Source organism: Dromiciops gliroides, chromosome 5 (assembly GCF_019393635.1).
Source record: "Dromiciops gliroides isolate mDroGli1 chromosome 5, mDroGli1.pri, whole genome shotgun sequence".
Lineage (NCBI taxonomy): Eukaryota > Metazoa > Chordata > Mammalia > Microbiotheria > Microbiotheriidae > Dromiciops > Dromiciops gliroides.
In genome coordinates, this window is record NC_057865.1 from 287,432,946 (window position 1) to 287,452,335 (window position 19,390).

A 19,390-nucleotide genomic window follows, 5' to 3' on the forward strand; every position below is an offset into this window, starting at 1 on the left:
GAAGGAGCCAGAGAGAGGGCGGGACAGTGGCAGTCCACCTCTCCTCTCCTTTCCAGAATGCCTACCAGGCATTCACTGGATCCAAGCTCTAAAGCCAGAGTGGGAGTGTCCTCCTCCTTGTCCTCCCCATCTCCCCTTTTCTGCCCCCTTATTGTCCCTGCACCCATACCCCTTTACTGCTACCACTTAGTTCTCACTTAATTTGTCTGTCTGGGATGGAAGGAAAAGGGGAGATGGGGAGGATGGAGTGCTGCTCACTGGCCCATGCTCATCGGCTCCCGGGTCATTTTAAACCAGGTTCTCTCTCTCCTAACTGCTTCTCCTTCCTCTCCAAGGAGAACATCCACAGGTAGGAAATGACTACACACAAATCAGAAGCTCCCTTGGCAGCTGTCAGCAGCAGCAGACAGAACAATGCTTCGAGAGGGAGAGGGTGTAGATTCAAATCCCAGCCACTACTCCAGGGTCCTTGATTTGCCTGGGCCTCATCAGTAAAGGAACAGGTCCTGCCCAGAATCTCATGACTGTTGCTACCTGTCAGATCACCTCAATTCACGCTCTGTCTGGAGCTCCCAGGGGTGTACAGTATGGGAAATGGGCACGGTCTGACCAGCATTTTGAGTGTATCAGCCCAGCCACAAAGAGGGTGGAGGAGGAAAGGGAGGGCGGAGGGGACTTGGCATCCTGGCTTACCATCAACACACACGCCTGTTTTCCATCCATGAAACCCTTAGGGATTGAATTTGGAGTCAGGATCTCATATCTGAAGCAGAAGAAAGACACGTTAGCCCCGATGACCGAGAACTTTCACACTCATTTCTAACAGACATGAAAAGCACAAATGCAGGAGAGACAAGTGTAAAATGGAGATCACTGTCCAAACAAAGGAATATGAAAAACAAGTTCTCCCAATGAAGAAAGACAAGCAGCAGATCTCAGGTAACAGGATATATGGCAGGGATGTCACATGATACAAGAACTCAGGGTGGGAATGGTGAGTTACCTTTCCCATCACAGGCCAGGGACAGCAGCTCTTCTCTAAGAGAAGCTGTCAAAGGATATGAACACACAGTTCTCCAAAGAAGAACTGCCCAAGTATTCACAACCAACAAAAGAATGTCTCAAATCAGTAATAAGACAAATGTACATCTAAACAACCCTGAGGTCTTGTCATACCCTGCAAACTGGCAAAAATGACCCTATCCCAATGGCAACAGTCAGTGTTGGAGAGATGGTGGGAAGATAAGCACCCTAATACATTGTTGGTGGAGCTGTTAAGTGGTAAAAACCAGATACTCCATTACATGGTATATAAACCCAGTACTTCCACTTTTGGGGAATGGAAAAGAACTGGAAACAAAATAGATGCCCATCAGTTGGGGAATGGCTAAACTGGCACACGAACGTAACAGATTATTACGGTGCTGTGAAGATCTACATGAACTGAAGCGGACTGAAGTCAGCAGAGACAAGGAAACCATATACAGAGGAACTAGAACAAGGCAAAGGGCAAGAACAACGATGGACCAAAAAAATGGACTCTAAAGATCAGGCAGGACTCGAAAATCAGACACTCCCTTTGTGGAGCGAGGTCCACAGGAATCACAGAGCAGCACATCTGTGCCCTCTTGCACGTGCTGATCAATTGAGTCAGTCCACTGTGCTGACTTTTCTCCCTCTCTCAATATCATTAAGTGCAGGAGAGGGGTTTCCACGGCTCCCAGAGACCACGTGACTAGGGCACCGACACTGCCTCAGAGGCACAGACCCAAGAGGAATAGCAGCGTCTTCCTCCAAGTCTCACAACTCTGGGCTTGTTCCAGGGAGGGGCCACACGCAAGTGTCTTGACTTGAGTAAGGTAGCATGACAGAGGGGTACCTGGAGCACTCGAAAGGGTGCGACCTTGGCTCTGCTGGGGACCAAAAAAGGGAAATGAAGGACGGCCCCCAGGGAGCCATTTCTAACCCCTAGGTCAAGCGAGCTGCAGAAGCCACTGATCCAGACTGACCTCTGCCGGAACTCCTGGAAGACGACCCTGTTGGGGAAGCCTTGGCGACAGATGCGGATGCCCTCCAACACGCCGTTACAGCGCAATTGGTCCAAGACAAGATGGGGGTCTAGTTTGCCAGCCTGGAAAAGGAAACGATGTGGTGATGTTTCCACACCAAGTGAATAAGCAAGAACAACAAGGGTCCCCTCTCAGGCTGACAAGCAGGCAATGGGATACTCAACATCCGAGACTCAGTGGGTCACTATTGGAAACTAGATCACTCTGGGCTGGAAGATGCTAAGAGTGAAAAGGAACAGAACTAATAGGTCACAATCCAGCATCTCCAACAAGAACCGAGGGGAGCCTCCCCAAAGGGTCTGCAGAGAAAGAGGATCAGAACTAGAATTCTACCTCCTAACCGAGGCTGGGAGTTCTTCTCTTTCCCGAGAGAAACACCTCACCTTCTTCTCGTGGTTGGGGATGATGCAGCGGACAAAGTTGGGGTTAGTGTTCCTCAGAGTGGCCATCAGCTTGGAGAGCTGCTCCTTATAGAGCTGCCCGACTGTGCGGAACATGCCCTTCCTGGTCTTGAAGGCTCCTGGCAGAGCCGTGTCAGACATACCGGCCACCTGGTCAAGTCCAATGATGCGATCCACTGCAAAGAGTGTGCGCAAAGGGTGATTAACAACCCACTGAGAGAAAAGCAGGAGAAGCAGACAAACAGGCTCGAGGAAGGATGGGGGGGGGGGGGGGGGGCAAGAAGCAGCGAGACGCTTTTGCTTTGTCTCTACACAGATCTCCCAGACTAGTTGTGAATTCACATAAACCTGGTCTTTGGGACAAAAAGCAGCAGAGAATGACCACCAATCTTCATCTTCTTCCAGATAATTCAGCCCAAATGCTTCAAGAGACACTAAGAGCACTATTCCCTTCTAATCTCTTTTTCTGTTCCCAACAGGGATCTATGCTGGAATCGAGGCCCAAGTCTGACCATGATAAATTTAGTTTTATGCTCAAAAATGGCTAATGGCACATAAATGAAATCCTTCCAAGTTATATGACTGACCTGACCTATAGAGAAAGCCCTAAACCTGTTCAGCTCTCTGAGTTTCATGAAGCTGGTTTAAACCAGGAGCTGAAATGGGATTTGTTTGAAGGACACTGGCCCCCCATCTACCAACAGCAGTGACCCAGGGGCTTGAGGGGCCCTGTCTATTTTGTGCTCTAGGCTGCACGGGCTCCTCACCTGGGGATGTTGAACCTAAAGGTAGAAAATAGGAGGGCAGCTAGGTGGCGCAGTAGATAGAGCACCAGCTTTGGAGTCAGGAGGACCTGAGTTCAAATACGGCCTCAGACACTTGACAGATACTAGCTGTGTGACCCTGGGCAAGTCACTTAACCCTAATAAATAGGAAGGAAGGAAGGAAGGAGGAAAAAAGAAAATAGGGAAGGGACTTGGAGAGCTCGTGGGAACAGGAGAAACCCACATGGAATAGGATGCTTAGTGATAAGTAGCCCAAAGCTTTGGGGATTCTCCAACTTCTCCAAAGCCTTGAGCTGCCCCAGGTCATTAGCAGCTGTAAAAAGAACCAGGCTGATACTACTACTACGCAGCAGCAAAAATTCGGTTTGGGACACCCAACTGTACACTGTCCAAGGGCAATGGAATTCAGAAAAGGACACTCCACTAACATATCTTGGTGATGCCATAGGTCCTTACAGTCTCTGTGTAGATGGCAAAAGCATTGGCTGAGGCAAACTAAAGCAGGTGGGGATTCTGACCTAGATCTAAGGGAGCCCATTCCGAGTGGCCCACCAAGGTTTCTTAGGGCTGAGCTGTTTCCCATTGACACCCAGGGTGCCCACAGGAGCTAAGGAGGGGCTCAGAGCCAGCATTGCCAATGCCCGGTGTTTATCCCACAGGCACCAGCCCCCTCCCTGACTCAGGTTGTTGCGTGTCTGCTGACATCCAAGCACTAAGAGTGCCACTCGCCTTTCTCTCAAGGGTTTTGGGAACCATCTCGCTGCATGGACTTCACAAGCATCTAGACTCAGCATCTATCTGACTGAGGAATGTAGCAGGGAAGGGGTCATGAGGTCACTAAGAGCAAGGGCAAGGTGGGAAGCCCAAGAGGAGCAGAAGACTCCAATGGAACAGAGTGTATCTAGCACTCCATTCTTTGCTCGTCTCTAAAATGCATCACACACACACAGAGCAGAGCACTTGGGTGGCCCAGTCACCTGGTTCTAGATGAAGAATTGGAAAGTGTTGATAGAAATAAGCTCTCTGAGTGTTCTGCATCTCTGGAACAGAGACATTAAAGCAAAACCCAAGACAAAGGAAAGGAAAAACCAACAACAAAATTAAGAGACACTTAAAAGAGTTTCACCTGCTATGAGAAGAGCAAAAGGAAATCCCGCGCCCCGCCCCAGGAGCCTTTTTCAAGGTGTGCCACCCTCTTGAAAATCCCCACATTTAGAGAGAGGTACAGCCAGACACAGAGACAAAAAGATGGGGTGGGGGTATAGTCCTGGCCTGAAGGCTCCCTAGGGACTGCTGGGTACGTGGCTGAGCGTGGTAGATGGGCGACTCCAGCTCAGTCCCTTGCACAGTAGTAACTAATGACGGAAGCTACTTGGAAAGACCAAGTTACAAAAACCTCGCCTGGAGCTCTGCCCACAAAGAAAGCGAACAAGCCTCCGGAGGGTAAAGGGCGTACCATCTTTCCAAAGTTCGGAGACAAATTTATCTGAGGACTGATGGAGAAGCGTGGCGATGTTATCATTCAGGGGGTCCATGTTCTTCATGAGCCATTCATCTGCTTTATAGTCGACCTGAAAGAGGAAGGTCCTTAAGCCATCACCAGAACGGGGCAGCCTGGGGACGGACATCCAAGGACAATGGAGAGCCAACACCACTGGCCAGAAGGACCCTGTGTTTGCTCGTGGCAAGGCTGGTCTGCAGAAATTGGGAATGACCGCATGAATGAGAGAGTTTAACCACTGGGAACACTTCAGCATGTGGTCACATCCACATGTGGAGAGAATGGATTTATCCACAGAGATGACCAAAATGCCTGGGGAAAATATTCCCCCTGGGAGCAAAAGTGGAAATTCTTAGGACATATACAAATGGTTGGATTTATTCCTGATGGATGGGCCTTCTCAAATAAGGGGTGGCTGGGCAGGAGAGAGCCCAGAAAGGCACTGAACAGCAGCAGCAGATGCAAGGGCCCTTCCTGAACCCTGCTCCCTGGGGCTAGCAGGACCCTCCCCATCCCCTCTCTGCAGCCCAGCCCAGAGGGATGCAGCTGGCTCCTTACCTTGCCAGCGTAGTGAATGATACAGAAATCAGCTTTGTCTTTCAGCTGTTTGGGCTTCTGGAACTTAGGATGCGTGCCTTGTTCCTGCACCACTTTTTCTACAAAACTTTTGTCTGTGGCTTTGGGGAACCAACACTCCTCATCTAAAAGCGCCAAAATGCCAGGGGGACCAGCCTGGAGGAAGGAGAGAGAATAGAACAAAGGAGTCAGGCTTTGAAGTGGGAGAAACCAGTTATCCAGACCACACTTAAAACCTGGTATTATTACATCATAAATCCTAGGCTAACTGAAAATTTTTGGGGGGCGGGACAATGAGGGTTAAGTGACTTGTCCAGGGTCTCACAGCTAGTAAGTGTCAAATGACTGAGGCTAGATTTGAACTTGGGTCCTCCTGAATCCAGGGCTGGTGCTTTATCCACTGCACCACCTAGCTGCCCCCAACTGAAACTTTTAAAATAAAATCTAGATTTTACTGAGAATCAGAAGGCCCCATTCATGAAAATAAATTTCCTAAATGATCCAAGTGAGTTCACGTTTTACTGAAGGAGAGAAAATTAAGGTACATGATGCAGATATCAGAACAACCCCACTAAAACTTCAGGAGGATGCCAAAGCAGCCTATAAAAGCACCCCAGAGGTAAACAGGAATTTAAGGCTCATTCAACCCCAAAGGTCGGGGTGCAGTGGACGGATCCCTAGCCTGGCATTATGGGACCTTTACTCATCAGGGGAAATGACTCAGCTTCTGAGAGGCCTGGTTTGCCCATCTGCGAGGAGGGCACTGCTAATGATTAAAGGCCTGTTCTGCCCACATGGATGAGAAGAGGAAGTTTTGCAAATCTATGGGCTCATAATAGGGTCCAGATAACCAGATCCCTATCAAGGAAGAGCTTTCTGGAACTGGTGGAGCTAGAAATGATTTCTTATTGCAAGAGGTTTACAAAGGAGTATGCCCATCACAGGGAGGGAGTGGGCTCCACTGCACTCTTCTTTACACTGGGCTTTTACCGTATTTAGACCTGCACAAAGATTCCTGAAATCCCCCATCACGGAGCAGAGTTTGGGCCTAGAGCTTTCACCCTCTCGCCCTTGGCCACATGGCCAGGACTGGGTGGCTGGAAACCCAAGCCCAGACCAGGCAACCAATCTCCCTAGACTTTGGCCAGCTGGCCCGCACCCATTGTTCCTACTGACAAGCAGACAAGCAGCTCAGCCCCAGGCCCAGGCATCAATCAGGACCCTCATGCCGAGGGATGGTGCTTTTAGGATATCTGATGGCCACAACTTCCTAAGTGACAGTGGGGCAGGTCTCGCTCGCCCCCAACTGGCCTCCTAGCAGGTGAGCTGCATCTCTCCTGGACTCTAGCCCCAGGGCAAGACCACTGAGGCTGGGAGCCAGAGGGGCCTAGAGCTGGGCTGGCCGGCAGCCCATCCGGTGGGCACAGAGGGCCATGGGCCGGCACTTACGGGCTTCTCGATGAGGTCAATGCAGGGCTGCAGGTCCAGGCCGAAGTCAATGAAGTTCCACTCGATGCCCTCGCGCTGGTACTCTTCCTGCTCCAGGATGAACATGGTGTGGTTGAAGAGCTGCTGCAGTTTCTCGTTGGTGTAGTTGATGCAGAGCTGCTCAAACGAGTTCAGCTGCAAGGAGGACAACAAGGAGGTGGGTGAGGCTGGGCCAACCATCACCTGGCCCCAGGGATGAGGCTGATGGGGTCAGTGAGTCCCACCCCCTGCCTATTGGCCGTGCCTCAATCCCTGCTGAGACCGGGCACGGCAGAACGTCAAACCCAGGGGCAGGGGGGTCTATGCCACACTCAAACTAGGAAATGCCCAGGGGTCTCAGAGGTCCACAGACAGCAGCCACTTGGCCTGCACTGATGATGGGGAAAGGCTCACATCAAAGATCTCAAAGCCAGCAATGTCCAGGATGCCAATGAAGGAGGCTCCCTGCCTCTTTGTCTTGTCCAGAGCCTTGTTGATGCGCATCACCAGCCAGCGGAACATCCGCTCGTATGTAGCTTTAGCCAAAGCCTCAATGGCAAAGTCGGCCTGCAAGGGAAGAGGTGGGGGGGAAGTCTGGTGAGAAAGTGAGGAAGGTGCTTCCCTGCCAGACATGACCCTATCACAAACCCAACAGCACATCTTGAGAATTGGAGTAGGGGGGTGTGGGTGTGTATGTGTGTGTGGGTGTGGATGCACTTGTGCTTGCACTCTGATCTCCCTTGTGACCCCATGGCAGACCCTCAAAAAGTCTTGCTCAGGGGCAGCTAGGTGACGCAGTGGATAGAGCACCGGCCCTGGAGTACCTGAGTTCAAATCCAGACTCAGACACTTAACACTTATTAGCTGTGTGACCCTGGGCAAGTCGCTTAACCCCAATTGCCTCACTTAAAAAAAAAAAAGTCTTGCTCATCTCATGATTACAGTGATGTCACCACATAGTCTCCCCTTAAAGCAATGGGCCATCCCCACTCCCTCTCTGCCGCAATCAGAAAACAGATCAGCCTTACTTCAGAAAAGCCCAGTCCACCTGTCCCTTCCTTTAGGGGAGACACCACATCCAGGGATGCGGGACACTGCATCTATTTTTCATATGTATTGATCAGTTAGGCTGATTTCCCCCTCTTCTTTCTCCTTTTATTTAAAAAAATATTGTGAGCTTCTCTGGGATAGCAACAGTGGTAAATGTCGAAACAAAAGGCATCAATAAAAATCCTGTTTTTAAAAGGCCATGTTTGCTAAGCGTTTATCTATCACAGGATGGTTGGTGTGAGAGGAAGGACATACCTGTTCTTTGGTCTGGGCTTTCTGGACATAATCCCGTCCCACCTTGATCCGAGGCGTGAGGATTCCTCGAGTGAAATCAGTCACATTGATTCCCAGAAGATGGGAAACCTTTTGGGCAGCTGTAGGCGTTCAAGACAAGAAAAGGAAAAGGTTAAACCCTCAGGGTAAGATAGACAAGGCCAGCTCTATGCCTGATGGGAGCCAGGCCCTCACACCCTCTTTGCTCCTCTGAAAACCAGAGACTCAACCAGACGTTCCCTTGGTTATTGATCCTTAAATCATTTATATAGTATAAAAAGTACATCTAAGCTAAAGCGGGGGAGCTTCACCCCACCCATGCTAGAGGCACCCCACCCCCACTCTCTTCCGATTTAACAGTCCCATCCAGGCCAGCCTGCAGCTGGGCGAGTAAGGCCCACACCTGCAAGGGGCAGCCTCGCCCAGGGTCAAACAGCTAGTAAGTGTCTGAGGCTGGATTTGAACTCAGGTCCTCCTGGATCCAGGGACGGTGCTCTATCCACTGCGCCACCTAGCTGTCCCTGCTCATGGGTTTTGGACTCAGCCATTCTAATGCTTGTAATTAGCCAGAGGCCCAGTAGGCTTTCTCAGTGCTCCCCACCCCCACATGCCAATGCCTCCCCCTACGGTCTCCCAGGCCTCACCACCTTCCCTGGCCTCTAGGCCCTGAATGCTGCCTTCCCCATCCCACTGCAGAGGTGCCCTAAGGACCTTGCCATCTGCCCCATTGTCCGAGGCCTTTCTAGTCTGCGGGTTCTACATGTGAGGTCTCTGCCAGTCACATGGGAGCTTCTGGAGAGGAAGGACTCTCTCCCTTTTCCTATTCGTGGTATTTAGTAACCTTTTCCCTCCAAGGAAAACACAAAGACTCTGCTCCTCAACAATTCAGGGGCGGCAGGCAGCAGGCGAGACAGTCAGGGGAAATTGTCCAAGCATGGCCCAAGCATTACCTGTGTTGTCTGGCATAGAGGCCTGGTCGGTGTTGCGTTCCTTCTTGAAGGCAATATTGCCAAGCTGCAAGACCCCGGAGATCACTTTCAGCAAGCCTGTGGAGAGCAACAAGGCCAAGTGAGAGCCTGAAAGACCCCGTGAGACAGGTCACGGCCGGCGGCCCACCCTCTATCCCTCAGGGCACAGGTGAACGCATGAAGTTCCTTGACCTGCAAGTCCTGCACTCCATCCTCATTTAGCTCCCAAGTCCAGCTTGGGTGCCACGTGTCACCACAAGAAGCCCTGCCCTCTTATCTAAGGTAGCCGGGCAGCCTTGAGCAGACAGAGAGGGTTGTTCTTTCAGTCTTCCCACTGAATAGGAGCAGAACCAAATGGGGACAAAGAGCTTCCTTCTCATCCAGTCTTAAATGAATGAAGAGGAGCAGGGGGGAACTGAGATTCCAAAGCCAGGCCCAAAGGTCAAAGGGTCCACCAGACCTCTAGATGTGATTGGCTCTGAGCCTGACTGAGACTGTCCAATGCCCCCCCCAACGCCTTTCAGGAAGGCGGCGAGGTTCCTCATGGTTGAGGCAGGCCTGGGTCACCAAGCCCTCTCTGGGCTTATTCCCATTCTGAAATCAAGCAGCCTCCTTTCCATTCAACTCAGCTGGAAAACAGACCCAATTCTGCCGTTTCCTCAAAAGAGGGCCCTGAAACAGAGCGTGGGCGACAGAAGAGAATGGGAGGGGAAGAGGAAGGCTGTCCCTCCACCTGGGCCCCGACTCGCTCTTCCAAGACAACGTGGCCTGTACCTATCTGCTTCCTCCTCCGGGAATGCTCATGATCCTCATGGCCTCCATTGTCTCCTGGAACATGTCCTTTGTCTGTTGGCCTGGAATGGTGACGTGCCCATTGTGAGTAGGAAACGATTACTTGTTGTAGGCTCCAACAACAGGTCAGCTGCAAAGGCAGAAAGCGTGAAATCCCACCAGAGTGAAGCTGGCGGGGGCACCTTGGCTAATCCCTTACTTCATGCAGCAGGAGGAAGCAGGGCCCCAAAGAACGAAAGTCACCAGGCATGGAGCTCAGTTCACACTGTCGCTGAGGCCAACCCTCATGAGGAGGCTTCAAGACTTGTCTCAGCCCTGCCAATTCCCACACATACTAACGGCACAGTGCTTGGCACACAGCGAGCACTATATAAACAGGAACACTAGCCTATGCCCAAAATAGACCAGAAACTGAGGACAAGTCCCTGAGACAGCAAGAGAAAAATCAAAGGAAGCGACTGCTTCCCCCTGCCTAATGAACCCCACACAGGTCAATGAAGAAGGGAAGCTTGGGGGCAGCTAGGTGGCGCAGTGGATAGAGCATCGGCCCTGGATTCAGGAGTACCTGAGTTCAAATCCGGCCTCAGACACTTAACACTTACTAGCTGTGTGACCCTGGGCAAGTCACTTAACCCCAATTGCCTCACTAAAAAAAAAAAAAAAAAAAAAAAAAAAAAAAAAAAAAAAGAAGGGAAGCTTGGAGCCACAGCACCCAAGATAACCCTTTATAAACTCTGGCTTCTTGTGTGGATTGTCACCTGTGAGCTTATGTACGTTTCATGAAGATAAGATTTTTTTTAGCATTAAAAACCATGCACTTCTGAAAATAATAAAAGGGCTGGGCCTTGCTGGCTACCTCCCCTACCTTCACTAGTTTCTGCTCTTTTCATAAGGCTTGGACTCTATCTCCCAACAACTCACTCTTTAAATGTTCTCCAGCTCCAGACAGCAGATAGTAGAAGATATGGAAGGTCCGTTCCTCCTTGGCTTGACGGATGGCCCGTGATTTCTCCAAAAGATCTTTGAAACTGTCAAGGAACATTCTGGGCAAAAATGCCGTACAGAAAGAGCCAGAACTTCATCAGAAAGATGATCCTAGGACTTTGTGGTTTGTACGGACTACATCAAAGTCCTAGGATCCAATCTATCAAGACCAGAGGGTCTAATGTGTCTTTGTGTTTACATCACAGCAATATCCTGAGTAGTTTAAAGAGTACTTTTACAAGGAGAGAGGCTGGTGCCAAAAAGAACTATGGGATTTTAATGCCCTTAGTGGAAAAGGGAGATAGTTTCACAACAGCCCTCATTCAAGCTCTGGAACCAATATGGTGGCCAAGCCAGAGGTTAGCTTGTAGCCAGCACGTGCCGGAAATGCTTTACTGCAATGATCCTCACTCTCCCAGACTCCCCGAAAGCCAAACAAGCAAACCTGGGAGAGACAAAGCAAAGAACTAGAGAATGCTGGAAACTCCGATAAAGCCCTCAATTCAGTGGCTTCTGCCCGGAAGAGAGACCTGGCAGAATCAACCCGGGCTTATTACTTTGCTCTTCCACCTCAGGACCTGTGAAAGAGGCAGTGGCAAGGATACAAGTCTCGATATTGGCTCCCACGATGTAACCATTGACATCAAAGTTGATTCGAATGAACTTGCCCTGAGGGGAAAGAGAAAGCAGAGGGGCTGTTTCCAGTGCTCTGATCACCTCATGCTAGCTGGCAGAGCACTCTCCAATAAAGGGCCCAGTTCATGCGCACCGCGCTGGTCTGGAGAGCTGGCACCAGGGTTCATGTGAAGAACCTGGAAATGGGGCCAGCTGACCCAGCTCCTCAGCCACGGATTAAAGTGAGGAGTCGGTCAAGCTCCCTCGTGCCCTGCCCTTGCTGCCTCCTCTGGGAAATGAGTTTTGTGCAGCCCTATCAGGGAGATGGGGCTAAATACTAGAGCTGCACTTAGTAGGTGCTAAGGCAGGACAATTCTCCCTTCCCAGAAGGGAGCAGAGGCCAGGACTCTTGACTGGTTCCAGCAAAGTGGCCCCACACTAAGTGTGTGAGGGAGGTGGGAGAGACACAAGGAAGGCCAAACCAGCCACTGCCCTCTTTCTGATGTGGGAGACAGCTTATAAAACGACACATACACAATCTACACAGAGTGAGTGGGAATGTGGGGCAGGGGCAGGGGTGGGAGGGAAAGTCTCCTGCAGGAAGCCGGGAGAAGCTAAGCGGGGGACAGGGAAGGGGGAGCTACTCACGAATCGGGAAGAGTTGTCGTTCTTCACGGTTTTGGCATTGCCAAAGGCCTCTAGGATGGGGTTGGCCTGCAGCAGCTGCCGCTCCAGCTCACCCTGTGAAACAATCCAGAGTAACTGTGATGCTCAGTGACAAGTTTGGGTTAATAAGCCCAACAGAAGCAGGCCTAAGTGGGACGAGGGGCCTGTTGAAAGGTCATCCAGGAGGTGAGATGATAAAACGACGAGCACCCTCCAAAGCCAGCCTGTGCTCTGAAGGACTCTCCCACCAGGCCAGTCCTGTGCAGGAAGCTTTGGCATATGGCCCATGGGAGCCTAGTCAAGTGGGTGTTAAGACCCCCAGCCATTTAATGGACTTTTCCATCCATGACCACGAGTGCCTGAGACATCTAGCACAGTTATCAACTACTTCGATCCATGAGGTAGACATGACAGCAGCATTGCCCTTATCCCCAACTTAGAGATCAGGAACTTGAGCTGGCTCAGAGAACAAGTGACTGGTCCGGGGTAACAGAGATCTTGCCGTCCGTTATCACTGCCTCCAGTGTATCCCTTGTCCTGTCAGGCAGGCCAGGCATTATCCCAATTTTACAGCTAAGAGTAGGGCTACTAAGGGACATAGGGGGCACTAAGAGTGCAAGTCTAGTCTAGGCCTCTGCCACTCCCTTCAAGGACTGAGGCTTCTCCTCACTTGGGGATCAGAGCCTGCCGACTCACCCAAAATTAAACAACTGATGATGGATGAGAGGACAGCCTTCACTCGCCTTCCTGCTGCCTTCTACTGGGTCAGGAGACCTACATGAAGCAGGAAGTGGCCTGGACTCATTTACAAGGGACAGACCAGGTCCGGGCTCTTAGAGAACTCAGGATGGCTCATCAGAGAACTGGCCCAGCAGCGCTAATCTCCCTGACTACACACAGCCTTCCAGTACACAGGACCCAAAGAGCACAGAGATGCATCAGGGCGGGGAGCCCACTTAAGAACGCAAAGAGCAGACAGACTGTACCCTCCTAACAGCTTTCCAAGGTGGCCAGATCTTGGGCCAGGATTTCTACAAATAGCAAAGCAAGAGAAACCTTTAATTTCCAGACAATGTGGAATTAACAGGGTAATGCCTTCCCTATGAAGAAATGATCAACAGAGCCAGACCACAGAGCATAAAAAAGAGTAACGCCGCTCCCACAGCTGTTTTTGGCACTACAGAGACACCCAGCTACCAGGCTTCTCACTCGCCCTCTCACTGAAGGCGGGCTGGCCTGGAAGGCAGCTTGCACTAGCTTTTGGGAGCCATCTGGGAAGAGGCCCGCTCTCCAGCCATTAGATATTCCTTTCCAGCCACAGGTCTATCCGTCTTCCCGGATGAGCTACCCTGGTCTCCTTTTCCTGATGAGCAGAGGTGGGCTCTGGGGGCCTCTGTGACCTCGCTAGCTGGCCTTCTGCTTGCACCCAGAGCAAGCTCCTGTCTGGGACCACAGAGGAGAGGAAGGCCACACGGAAAAGCAGGACGACTAATTGGTGGGTTTTCTTTTAATCTAATTAACCATGCAGACGATTTTTAAATGCAATTAGCCATGCATAATATACAATTATGAGCCCTTTTTAATATATGTTGACAGCTTCTAGGAGGACCCAGCAAACTCCTGGGTGATGGACTATTGTGGGGCATGGGAGAGGAGGCTGGCACAGCCATGAGGACGTTACAGGAAAGCCTGCTCAGTCAAGGTGGCGGAATGAGGTCCTCTCCCTGGCCAAGCTCAAGTCTTCTTCCCGGTCATCCTTTCCAGAGAAAGGAGAATGAGAAGGTCCTGATTGGGCCTCTCCTTGCGGACAAAAGGGACTTGGGTTTACAGAAGAGAGCTGATACAGATATAAATGGATAGGTGGGTAGGTGGGTGGGTGGTGAGCAGGTAGATGAATGGAAAGATGGAGGGACAGAGGATGGATAGAATAGATAGACAGACAGATAAAGATCTTTCCTTATAAAGGCTAAATGAGTTACTGGCTTGAGTGACCAGTGGGTCCGCCCAACCAAAGAACAAGGCTCTCAGTAAAGGACAATGAGGCTTGAAGGTGATTTGGTGTCTAGACTGTGTCTGAACCCAAAGAAAGGGATGCCCAGAAACTGCCACTTCCTTCCTCCTCCAGGAAGCTCCCCCCGATTACCGCAGCCTCCTCTACACTCCCACCTGGCAGCAGAGTCTGTGTGGGGCCGAATCCAAAGGCAAAGGGAGAGGGTCCACCCTCCTAGACAGGGGACACCACAGGGAACAAGTTTGGTTTTTTTTAAAGCATGGTTGGAGACCCAAGCCCCAACCTCACAGCCCTGTTTTAAAAATAACCCTCCTAAAAAGTGAGGAATGGAAAATAAAAAGGGGGGGGGGGGGTGGAAAGGAGAAAAAAAGCAACTTTAAGAGTTTCTAAATGGAACCACCAACGCCCCGTGGAAAAAACATCAGAGTCGTGCAGAGTTTGGCACCCAGAAAGGCTCCACTTGGTTCAGTTCCAGAAGTCTGTTCTCCTTAAGACATTAGAGTGTCCACACCCCAGGTCTGCATGCAAAGACACCTCCCCCCTCCACCCCACTCATGGGTATGCTGCACACACAGCCTGCCAAGATGTCCAGGTACCAAGAGTGAAGTACACCGTGAGAGCTACTGAGGACACCCCTGGGGCTGTGGTTTATGAGGAAGCTCAGAAATGTGGGTGCATGTGAAAGAGAGAGACACACACAGTCATGCTCAAGATTGACTGCCAACCCCCAACCAGAGGGAGACTTCCCTGCAGGCCTGTCTGGCAGCCATGGTGACCTCCAGGCAGGGGGCAGGTCCTATCTACACATGGCTTGCAACATCGTGGGCAAGAATGCTACCGGTGACTGCCACTCGGTCCCAGAACGGGCCGTTTCAGGCACACTGTGCTAGGCCACGGTTCAGGTTAAGGGGCATGGAGCATGGCTCACTGAGGAATGCAGGCTAGGTGATGAGAACCTGGGACTAACTGGCAGTAATCGCTCCTGAGCACAGAAGCAGGTCACTCTGAATCACAAATCGAGCATTCGGCCGCCCCTCCAAAGAATCAGTGAGCAGATCTATGAGAGTCGTTCTAGCTGCAGGTGATGTGCTGTGGAGTGAAAAGCTGATCAGGACGGGGGGAAATCAGGACACACGATGGGGAGAACACGCATTCCTGGTGCAAAACGTGCAGTAAACGTGCGGCTCACCTAGCGAGGACACGACTGATGAGTTCGATCATAATCCATCAAGGGAGGGGGGAAAAATGCACGTAAGACAACTGTCGAGGAGGAGGTGGTCTCTTTTCCTGGGGGGACAGCCCCCACTAGCATTAGCGCAGGACTCGGGAGCACACATGTGGAACCGACACCTGCCCAGCAAGCCCAGCCTGACACAGGGGACAGTCAGCTCCTCAGCGGGGGCCGGACAGTGACAGACGAGCTTGCAGGGTCCTCCCCCACCAGATCACACATCTGAGAGCTGCTGTGGCCACAAGTAAACAAAAAACCACCACAATCACCTCCACCCTCCCACACACACACACAGACTGTGGCCAACCTGGGGGGGAAACACCCCCCGAGTCCTGAGGCATAGACTGCCAGGGCCTGGCCTATGCTAGCAGACCCTTCAAAAACAAAAGTGGGGGGCTAGGGGTGAAGGCTTCCCTGATATCTTGGCTCAATTTTTTTTTTGCTATTTCTTTTCTGTGACTATGGTAAGGGGTGATTCTTCAGAAGAGGGAAGCAGGGAAGAATACCTTTGGAAGTGTGACATCAATCCAAAATATGGATCAGTAAAAATGTTTTCCTTTTCCAACGGAGAGTCAGGCCCAGGCCAAGAGGAAGCACTCACTGGAGTAGGCCATAGGCCTTCAGTAGGAGGGGCTTCCACTCAGGCCTTTACTAATGGTATCTCACTGGTCCCTACAAAATGTCGTGCGCGCTAACTCCGTGCACATTCCCAGAGATTATGGGAAGACTCTGGGCCCAGGTGGGGCCAGTTTGGTCGTTGGTCCCTCCCTAGTCACCTGCCCAAGATGAAGCAAAGGTGGGCAAAGAGGGGACTCACCTGGTCCTTTTTGCTCTTGTGTGAAGAGGCCACGTAAGCCAGATACTGAATAACCTTCTTGGTGTTTTCGGTCTTTCCGGCTCCTGATTCCCCCCTGGAAAAGAGACCCAGGGAAGCACTGAGGTGTGTGGAGGACACTGCCCTCCTCTTGCCCCTCACCACCCCCAATTCCCACTGGCTGATAGCCAGTGCTGGGCTGGACCTCCTAGTCCGTCCTGGGCTTCCCTTCTGTCACACTCATGGTTATGAGTGTCAGCCTCAGGCTAACATCCATTTCCTCGGTGTGGGTTCTCATTCCCTTCCTTGTTCCTGTCAATAGTTCTGCTACCATGGCACTGGGGCCTTGCCCCTCTGGATCAAGATTCTTGGACTTCATTTCTCCCCCTCTTTTGGTCTTTCTCTTTCTCTGCATAGCTAGTCATGGCTCGCAGCATTTGCACTCCCCTCCCTTTGTCCCTTCCCCTTTGGCCCATTCTCAGTTCTGTCCTGAGCTAGTCTTACGTGTGGCTGCTTTATTCTGGGTCCTTCAGGAGAGCAGAACTTCCTAAGAGCTTCTGAAATAGCCCTGTCTGTCTTGTTGCATTTGTAGCTCTTCCCCCATCTTCCCTATTTTCTGCTGCACTAAACACATCGGTTCAGGATGGGAATAGCACCAAACTGGAATCAGGGTCCTGGTGGCAATCGGTTGGTGTCCCAAGTCCTGAGGCCCAGACCACACTTGCTCTTCAGGTCCCCCCCCCCCAAGTCATAACAGCCATTCTCTGTCCTGGTCTAGGAATCTTTCCCTTTCTGGGCTGCTCAACAGCCACGGGAGCCTGATCCCCCAGTGACCAGATTGCTAGCTATCGCCAAACACTGCTTTGTGGAATCCCTGCTTTGAGAGTTTCCCATGGTCCTCAGGAGGCCTGGCAAAAGTGAATGTGTCCACAGCTTGGCCAGGTCACTTGGCAGCTTTCATATCCAAATGGTTTAGGAATGAATTGTAGCCAGCTGCTGGGGGGGGGGGGGTCGTCAAAGGGACTTAAACTTGCTTAAGTTCCTTCAAAATTTTACTTGGACTAAACAAAATGTTTCAGGTCATTAACTCTTGAAAGAGTCTGCTTTGGTCTTTGCAGGGAGCGGTGCTGTGCCTTGGGGAGCCGGGGAAAGCAGACTGCTTCTGAAAGCAGCCTCCCCCAGCTCCTTGGGGGAAGAGAAACTCAATCTCCCACTATGAGATAAAGACCATGGCCACAGGGGAGTTGGATGGTAGTGAAGAGAATGAGAAGCTAGGCCCTGCCACTTGGGAGAAGGGACCTGGGAATCGGGGAAATCAAAAACCTCCTGAAAGGGAGACAAGTTCTTCAAATGACACACAAATCCCTCCCTTCTCCAATAAGGAGCCCAACCAGGGAACCCAACAGAGAACACAGCCGATCGAGACGTTTACAAAACAAAATCACTTACGTGCACAGAATGGACTGGTCTTCTCGATCTGAAACAAAGGAAACAGGGGTGAGAGATCAGAATGAGTTTCCGCTCCTCACAAAAGCCCTTTGTTCCGTCCTGGGAGAGGGAGTCCTGCTATTTCCCAAAACATGAAGCCCAAGTGGGCTCTGAGTGCTCCTCAGCCAGTGTGGCCCCCAGTCCCTGTCAGGAGGGCCCCTGGGGCGGGGATGACAGCAGGCAGCACCTCGTCCCTCCCAAGTACAAGGCATCCTTGAACTAAGTGACAGCCAGAGAAGCCAGTACGTTTTCCGATTGCCTTTGGGGCATGTTACCCACACCTCCAGCCGAGAATTTTCCTCCAATCCTGCCCCAGGAAGAAGCAGCAGAAGCCTAGAGGAAAGCTAGTGGGGCCTGTGGCCAAGGCCTTAAAATCAAACTAGCCCCACCTTGATGAAAACAATCTCCCCAGAAGGAGGAGGGTGGTATTTGACCTAGCACCTGCCTGTATGATGAAGAGCAGGTTTGGAAGAGAAATCAGGAGGGAGGACAGTCTTTCGTTAGGCTTCCCTAGCAATCTGCCCTGTATGTCAGCAAGTCCTGGGCGGCCCCCTCCCATCCTGTGTGACCAACTCCAGCCTTCAATCAACCTCCTCTTATGCTAAGTGGGGCTAGGACTCCCTGGCCTCCTCCAGTCCCTGGGGGGCTGGCAGGAATGGTTCTGGGACGCTGCACCCCGCTCCTTTCCTACATGTGTGCACTGCACCACTGGAGCCACAAAGCTGCTGCCAGGAGAGGCCCGGATGGCCCTCAGGAGCTGTGCCACAGGACATGTCCTGGAATGTCCAATCAGGGCCCAAACCGCCTCCGGGCAGCTCTGGGTCACTGGGCAGGCAGAGAAGACATCAGGGAGTGATGAAACGTCCCCTGCACATGGCCTTGGGAGACGAAGCCAGTCCTCTAATGAAAGTAACCCTGAGCCGCTACCTTTGCAAAGCCAAGCTTTCTCCAGTCAATAGGTATGGGCTGAGTGCCCCCCCCACTGATAATTCTGCAAAAGGGTCGGGGGTTCCTTAAGTCTTGCTTCCATCGAAAACAGGGGGGGGGGCACCACAGAACAATTCAGATACAGGGTTTGTATCCTGCAGGTAGGTCACAAGTGGCCCACCCTCAGGGGCCTCCCTCCCCTTTCCTGGGGTCTGCTCCTCTTGTAGGCCTGCTTAGTCACTGCAAGGAATGTACCTGCAAGTATAGGCAAGCCCAGCTGCGGGCAGACAAGCAGCTGCTACCATAAAAGGAAGTGTTTTCCCAGGCCTGCAGAGGGGAGGGCAGACCCCGGGAGAGCTGGAATTCTTCTAATTGTGTGAGGAGGAGTCAGATGCTGGGCTGGTAAACAACAGGAAGTCGGGGCCCAGAGAAGCGACCTGGGGCGATGCTGCTTCACCAACTAGACAAAGACACCCCATCCTGTGCCCCCACGGACAGCACTAAAGCCAGCAGCCTGGCATCTCCCCTGCCGTGCTCCAAATCTCCAGGAAAGGAGGGAAAGAGAAGAGAGCTCTCCAGCACCCTTTCCCTGGGCCTCAGGGTCTCAAGCCCATCATGCTGCCCCACCCTGCTCAGGCCCTTTCTTTGCCTGCAAAGATGATCCCATAAGTGTGTTTCAATCTCCTTTCTCCAAACAATTCTCTTCCAGGTCATAGGCTAAGCAGGGATGAGTTAAATTTTGTTTTTGTTTTTGAGGGGCAATGGGGGTTAA

At 51.6% G+C, this 19,390-nt stretch overlaps 1 protein-coding gene across 1 annotated transcript in view; it reads right to left on the bottom strand.

The window, feature by feature from the left end:
- Positions 1 to 19,390, bottom strand: part of MYH9 (myosin heavy chain 9) — an 81,111-nt gene that overhangs the window by 13,014 nt on the left and 48,707 nt on the right. Inside the window, 16 exon segments of the mRNA XM_043968580.1 lie at positions 694 to 763; positions 2,010 to 2,131; positions 2,453 to 2,646; positions 4,712 to 4,826; positions 5,315 to 5,488; positions 6,782 to 6,955; positions 7,214 to 7,366; positions 8,105 to 8,223; positions 9,073 to 9,170; positions 9,869 to 9,969; positions 9,972 to 10,012; positions 10,804 to 10,902; positions 11,472 to 11,535; positions 12,130 to 12,222; positions 16,207 to 16,300; positions 17,653 to 17,680. Coding sequence (XP_043824515.1) covers positions 694 to 763; positions 2,010 to 2,131; positions 2,453 to 2,646; positions 4,712 to 4,826; positions 5,315 to 5,488; positions 6,782 to 6,955; positions 7,214 to 7,366; positions 8,105 to 8,223; positions 9,073 to 9,170; positions 9,869 to 9,969; positions 9,972 to 10,012; positions 10,804 to 10,902; positions 11,472 to 11,535; positions 12,130 to 12,222; positions 16,207 to 16,300; positions 17,653 to 17,680 — 1,739 coding nt within the window.